This window comes from Sinocyclocheilus anshuiensis, unplaced genomic scaffold (assembly GCF_001515605.1).
Source record: "Sinocyclocheilus anshuiensis isolate Anshui unplaced genomic scaffold, SAMN03320099.WGS_v1.1 scaffold222, whole genome shotgun sequence".
Classification (NCBI taxonomy): domain Eukaryota; kingdom Metazoa; phylum Chordata; class Actinopteri; order Cypriniformes; family Cyprinidae; genus Sinocyclocheilus; species Sinocyclocheilus anshuiensis.
Window position 1 is genome coordinate 3,380,759 of NW_015542408.1, and position 7,118 is coordinate 3,387,876.

General features: G+C 36.8%; 1 protein-coding gene across 3 annotated transcripts in view; it reads right to left on the reverse strand.

Moving 5' to 3' along the window:
• Nucleotides 1-1,848: 1,848 nt before the first annotated feature.
• LOC107693187 (signal recognition particle 54 kDa protein) overlaps nt 1,849-7,118 on the reverse strand; it is a 7,283-nt gene continuing 2,013 nt past the window's right edge. For 2 of the 3 annotated variants that reach the window (XM_016492483.1, XM_016492481.1), the window contains exons 3-17: nt 6,831-6,932; nt 6,650-6,741; nt 6,470-6,554; nt 6,165-6,269; nt 5,720-5,786; nt 5,589-5,646; nt 5,337-5,487; nt 5,092-5,240; nt 4,913-5,013; nt 3,652-3,738; nt 3,459-3,532; nt 3,256-3,364; nt 2,954-3,124; nt 2,770-2,865; nt 1,849-2,540 (exon numbers count right to left, since the gene is read on the reverse strand). In XM_016492483.1, the coding sequence (XP_016347969.1) occupies nt 2,449-2,540; nt 2,770-2,865; nt 2,954-3,124; nt 3,256-3,364; nt 3,459-3,532; nt 3,652-3,738; nt 4,913-5,013; nt 5,092-5,240; nt 5,337-5,487; nt 5,589-5,646; nt 5,720-5,786; nt 6,165-6,269; nt 6,470-6,554; nt 6,650-6,741; nt 6,831-6,908 (1,515 nt within the window). In that variant the 5' untranslated portion in view covers nt 6,909-6,932 and the 3' untranslated portion in view covers nt 1,849-2,448. Of the gene's footprint in view, nt 2,541-2,769; nt 2,866-2,953; nt 3,125-3,255; nt 3,365-3,458; nt 3,533-3,651; nt 3,739-4,912; nt 5,014-5,091; nt 5,241-5,336; nt 5,488-5,588; nt 5,647-5,719; nt 5,787-6,164; nt 6,270-6,469; nt 6,555-6,649; nt 6,742-6,830; nt 6,933-7,080; nt 7,111-7,118 lie in introns of all 3 variants that reach the window. The other variant, XM_016492482.1, reaches the window with a different exon arrangement.

Here is a 7,118-nt window from a genome sequence, read left to right on the forward strand (position 1 = left end):
TACCATTATATTTTCCTTACATCACAGTGAAATAATAACTACATTAACTTTGCATTTGTCAAAAAGAGGCAACATACATATTGATTGCATGGTTTGGCTAGCTTTAGCTAACATGGGCACAAACACAGTTGTCTGTAAAGTAATAGCCTAATTGTCCATCCTGCCACTAACCATTAATTGAATGAAAAACACTTATTTTCATTAAAATAACACATTTTCGAATGCTTACCTTGTCTAAAAGCGATTTCCTTGGGCCACGGACCGTCTTCACACTCGAAGCGATAATGGCGGATGGCAAAACGCCGGCTGGCGCGAACAAGGAGTTAGTTGATGTGACGTCATGTGGTCACATGACATGAAAACTTCTGGTTTAAAGTAAAAATACTACTCAAGTCAAATTGTTGCTTTTAATTTGTTCTAGGGGGTTCGTTATTTGCTTTAAGGCAAACTGAACAAAACAGGTTTAAACCAGAAACCATGATTTTCACTTAGTCCAATGTAAAAATGCACTTTAAATGAACAACACAGTAGTTTCACTTTTTTCAGTGTAGGCTGATGTGAGTTTAACATTTTTCTAATTTAATTAGAAGTAATTTAAAGGGGTCCTATTATGCTTTTTCACTTTTTCAACTTTAGTTAGTCTGTAATGTTGCTGTTTGAGCATAAAAAAGATCTGCAAAGTTACAAAGCTCAAAGTCCACTTCAAAAGGAGATATTTTATTTAACAGAAATCACTTTTTAAAAACTACAACGAACGACTCGTTTGGACTACAACGCATATTTTCCGGGATTTGTGATATCACAAATACCGACGAATGGGACGAGACCTGGTTGAGCTGCACTAGAGAAGGCAACGAGTGTTATCACTATGTCGGAGACACGCTAGGCAGACAAACTTAGAGTGGTTACAATCATCCGGGTTTAAATCGCGCTCAGATTGATTTGATTTTGATGCAATATTTACACTGAAGCTCGCAGGCGGCTATGGTAAGGGGCGTGACATTTCCCGACCAGGCGCCGAGTGCTGCCAATCACAACACACACTGGCCCAGCTAACCAATCAGCACATTTCGTGTTTCAGAAGGCAGGCCTTCGTTTGATACAGGAACTATTCGAGCCGTTCATGCCAGACTGGAGAGAGAGGTGTTTTAATAATGTAAAATATGTTAAAAATAATGTTTTTCGAACAACCTAGTATGAGAGCCTGATCTAGTACACCCCCAAAACAAAATCAAGACTTTGTAAAAGAGCATAATAGGACCCCTTTAAAAATTTTTTTAAAGAAATGCATTAATCATGCAGTGAGGTATGCATGATTTTAACACTCATTCTATGCGGATTGTTTTTTGGACTTTTTTTTAAATGTTAATGAAAATGTTTATATACATTATATTAGAAAAAAAACTTGTCCAGTGAAATTAAATGGATCAATAAATGTGTTAAATTGTAAATGGAATTAACACAAGTATAGCAATAAAGGAATTGTTTTTTACAAACAATCATATTAAAGTTCTATTATTATGCACATTATCTTTCCTTCGTTTTAGCATTATACGTGATATAAAACTTAATGTGATCAATTATGTTTTCACTCATTGGTTGCTAAGCTGAAAGGTAATCATTTACAAATTAAAAACAGATTTTTTTATGTATTTACAATCATTTGATCAGGGATACAACAAAGATTACTAACTAATCTCTGTGCAAATTTGTCAAGCTGTTGCTTTGCAAAGTATAGATTACATATGTACATGATAAACATTACAAGTACTATGGTCAATTTGTGTAAAAAGAGCACAAATATTTGAATTTCATCATGAATCAAAAAGGATAAAAGACAATTGCTGTTAAAATGTTGCCATATAAATTTTATTATAACATTGACAAAATATTGTCACATACTATTTTGCAACTACTGTGTTCATCTCTGATACGAAGTCAAAGCTTTTCTATGGCAAGTCAAGAAATTATATTTAATTATACAATAAACCATGATTTCTACTTATGAATATCTTATGCTATGAAGATGGCCGTAGCAATTACTGTGTAAAATCATATAACCTTTACACCTGTACCCTTAATCCGGTTTAGAGATAGTGAAAGTGGTCAGTTGTCAGTAAGTCTGACAATATTGTGAAGCACTCAGAATATACACTGTGGCAAATATACACTGTGTATATTTGCCAAACCAACTACTCTCTTGACATCACAAGACATTTTAAATATCTCTGGACTTGATCTCAGGAAGCAAAATTTCTTCTAACAGTCCCCATTATAGACCCTTCTCCAGAAACACTGGTCTTTACATGTAAATGAGCCTGTTTATTGTTTTACACCGTTTAAAGAATTAAATTACTTGTGGCAAGACAAAACCATCTTCATCCGCCCAGGTTTTGTTTGCTAAAACCATCTGATTCTTTTGCATCCTCCATTTACAGGATCAGAGGTTCACATGTTGTTAAATCCCATCATGCCTTTCATGTTGCCAGCAGCTCCCTGCTGAAACTGCCTCATCATAGACTGCAGTCCAGCCATGCCACCTTTAAAAAACAAAGATAAATGTCTTTAAGGCTTTTACAACCATCACCTATATTCAAAGATCCTCACATATTTCACTGTGATACGTGACATTTAAAAATCCAATTTTGATAATTTCAAACAGGTTCTTGCATGCAATAACTGCCCCATGTTTAGTGAAGATAAATCCAATACTGCTGCCCATGGTCTAGTAAAAACTAAAGCATGTTAGGGTGAAAAGGGAGCTCATACCCATGTGGTGAAGCACTCTGGGATCCATCATTTTAGCCATCTGCTGGTTCAGTTTCGCCATCTGTGATGGGTTGACGTTCTTGGACATGTCCCCTCCTTTAAAACAATGAAACCATGAATCACTGATTTTAAATGCATCAGGAAATGAACACAATTTGAATGTGTCAAGTTCAGATCACTCAACCTTTAAATAAGCCTTTAATGCCTCCCATCTTTTTGACCATCTGTGCGAACTTTGTGTACTGTGTGAGTAACTCTTGTACATCCCTGGTAGCCACTCCAGATCCCCGAGCCACTCGCTGGATGCGGTTAGGCTGTTTACCGAAGAGCTTTGCACCATCTTTGTTGTCAAGTTCTGAGATGAAAAACCAGTGTGTTAAACTAAACCGGTATAGTTCAGAACTATACCTAAAATTGTCCAATTTAGAGAAGTCAGTGTATTATTCCACTTTTAGACAGTGCTAAAAGGAGAAAAAAAGCACATACCCTGGTCATTCATACTATCCATTATTGTCATGAGTTTCTTTAGTCTGGCCATAGACTCCTGCTCATTTCCTTTGCTCATGAAATCTGTTCCAAAGCCTGGGATCATTCCCTGAACACATACAAAGAAAAACACAAATGGTAAGAAAATAACTAGTCAGTGGATAATCATAATTAGATATCCTTTCAGTAAAGGTTGGCGTTACCATGATCTGACCAAACGGTCCCATCTTCATGATGTTCTGAAACTGTTCATACATGTCCCTGAGTGTAAACTGACCTAATAAGAGAGAAAGGTCACATCTGTTGGTGAAAAGGCACTGGGAAATATCTTAATGTAGTGTAAAAACACTGAATACACAAAAATATACATTCTTGTAAAAATAAGGTTCTAGTTACCATGTTTGAGCTTGTCAATTAGCTCCTCGTTGTCATCAAGCTTTAGTTCATTCACTTTGTCAATCAGTCCCTCAATATCTCCCATACCTAGAGAGAGGGGGGAAAAAAAAAAAGAAAAAAAAAGAATTGCAACATAAATAACACAGTTCCAACATCCAATGAACAATCAGGAAAATGTGTTGAAAATGTATTCACCCTTTGGCTGTGCAAGATGTTGAGTTTGTTTCTTAATTGGAACAGATTTGGAGAAATGTATTATGTCACTTGCTCACAAATGGATCCTCTGCAGTGAATGGGTGCCGTCAGAATGAAAGTCCAAACAGCTGATAAAAATCCATCAATTAATGACTTGTGGTTTAAAGTTAAAATGCCTTGATGGATTTATTTCTTACAAACATGCATCTTTTCGCTTCACAAGATGTTAACTGATGGACTGGAGTGGTGTGGATTATTGTGATGTTTTTATCAGCTGTTTGGACTCTCATTCTGACGGCACCCATTCACTGCAGAGGATCCACTGTTTAGAAAGTGATGTAATGCTAAATTTCTCCAAATCTGTTCTGATCAGAAAACAAACTAATCTACATCTTGGATGGCCTTAGGAGACGCACATTTTAAGCAAAGTTTCATTCTTTGGTGAACTGTTCCTTTAACTAAACAGCAGCTCAGCAGTATATTCAAGTCAAGTCAAGTTGAGCTTTATTGTCATTCTGCTGCATGTGGGGACATACAGTGGAACGAAATGTCGTGCCTCACAGGACCACGGTGTTACATAAATACAGGCATACAACAGTGAAGTAAAACAGTAAAAACCTATACAGTAAAGCAGTAAAAACCTATACACAACTAACCTACTGACTGATTTTGATTATAATCACATAAACACTGTACCTATACACAGCTAACCTACTGACAGATTTTGACTATGAATATACTATATATAAATGTTTACCTATGCATAAATAAAAAAAAAATTAAAAAATACAAAATAAAATACAGACTATACGGATGCTTCACATAATACTGTACATGTGCAAAGAGAAACATCGTAAGTCAAGCAGCTGGCTGGGGAACAGTGCAGATGATTTGTAGTGCATGAGCATGTAAACACACCTATTACGGAGTCTTTTGTGGGATTATGTACACAAAGCAGTGTGTGTGAAAAGTGTCTAGTGCGCATAGAGGAGAGTGTGTTTCTACAGGTGGTTTGTGCAGGCCCTGTAGCACACTTCGAATTGTTTCAAACACTTTCAAACCTTACCAAGCAGTTTGCTTATGAAGGGTTGAGTCTTGAAAGGCTCGAAGTCATCAATGTGCTCGCCTGTGCCGATAAAAATGATAGGACTCTTTGTGGCCGCCACACTGTAAACATAAATTATGTCAACTCCTGCATTTATTTACTCAAGCGCTGAAAGTAAAATGCATAAAGCGTGTACTTACGCACTGAGTGCGCCACCACCCTTGGCATGGCCGTCCAGTTTGGTGACAATAACAGAAGCCACATCTACCTTGTCTTTGAAGGCCTTAGCCTGAGCCTCACAAGCCTGACCAATGGAGGCATCCATCACGTACACTATGTTGTCAGGTTGCTGCGGGACAGACAATAATGGCCATGAAGCAACTATATCTTATTTTCTTTATTGCTTCTTGATATTTTATAATAACAGACGAAGTCTCACACTTACCACAGCATTTGACACCTGAAGCATTTCTTCAAAAAGTGAGTCTTCCTGTTTATGTCTACCACTAGTGTCCACAATGATTATTTCAAAGTTTTCTGTCTTGAATTTTTCCACACCCTCTGAAGCTATGATCACTGGATCCATTTCTGTGTAACTGTTAATTCACACAAACATGAATCGATGATTAGGTTTGGCGAGCAGATGAAATACAATAACAAGTGTGGTATGTATATAAAAAAAAAAAGTTTTTATTACCTTCCATAAAAGGGTATTCTGGCTTTTGTGGCATTTTGTTTGAGTTGGTCAAAGGCACCTTTAAAAACAAACAAAACAAATTATTTTTTTTCCAGAAGCATTAGAAGTAGTTTACTTTTCTGCGACGATACCTGCTCTGAATGTGTCGGCGCAAATCAAACACGTCTTCCATCCTTTTCTTTGGTAGTAGTATGCCAACTAATAAAAAGAAAAAAAGTAAACTTTATCTAGCACATCACATGGCAGTCACAAGGACTAAAAGACAACAGTAAATATGGACAATAAATACAGACAATAGTAACTAGGTACAGAGTAAAAACAGAATTGATGCAAGTAATAAATACACAAAGTGTAGCAGCAATGAGATATGACTAATCGTGAGTGAAAAAATACATGCAATGTTACTATTATAAAATGAAATATAATGTATATAGGATTGCATATAGAAGAGAGATTGACAATTTTCTCATTTCAACTTTGTTTTTTTTCCTCCAAACTTTCTTGCCTTTATGATTAGCCATTTAAAAACAGGTCTATAATCTAAAATCTCAGTGCAAACACCCAAGAACTGCTCACCTTAGAACATGTTGTGGTTTTCCCACTGCCCTGCAGACCCACAAACATAATAACATTGTTCTTTCCCTTCGTGGGAGTCCAGGCTTTCACTCCAGGATCCACCAGCTGCAATAAAAAACACTCTGTATTCATCTTCTAGAATACATTTCTATCATCAGGCAGTCAATTCCATTTGGTTTAAGGTAGTTTCTCTACTTCATGATGAAATAGAGTATCTCCTGAGCTACAGGGTGTAAACAAGTACAGGACTCCCTGAGGAACAATGTGAAAACCATTATCAGACAAAACAGCAAACCATCATTTACCTTGACAAGTTCCTTGAAAACAGCATGCTGGATCATTCTTCTCTTGTTTAGGCCAGAAGCCATTTCCTCCAGATCAATGGCTGCCCTGAGATTACAAAGTGGTTATAGAGCAAACAGATATTCTATAATTGGTCATTTACTATATAAAATGGCAAAAAGAAAAACCCTCTTGTTACTTACTTGACATTTTCTCTAAGCTGCTTTACCAACTTGATATTCACATCAGCCTCGAGCAGGGCAGCACAGACCTCCTTTAGCATAGCATTTAATACCTAAGAAAGATGGTAAATAAGTTAACATTTTATGATGGGCCACAATGCTTAACAAGCCTCATTTTAAGATTGTATCATATTCACTGTACCTCCTCATTGATGATGGTGGCATTGCTGAGAGACCTCAAAGCTGAGGTTATCTTCCTCCCCAGATCAGCTAAAACCATTTTTGCGGTTTAAGAGCTGTCAACCTGCAACAGGGGATTAAGGTTACATCAGGTAGCCAAAATTAAAAGAGAGAGAGATTTTCTATACACCCAGCTTTCAGTCATTGGAGCACTGAGTAGAACCTCAATTACGACATTAAAAGTGTGATTGATGTAATGTAGACTTCCTTACTTGATAGGTGGGTGAATGAGACTTTCCAATGTGGTGGT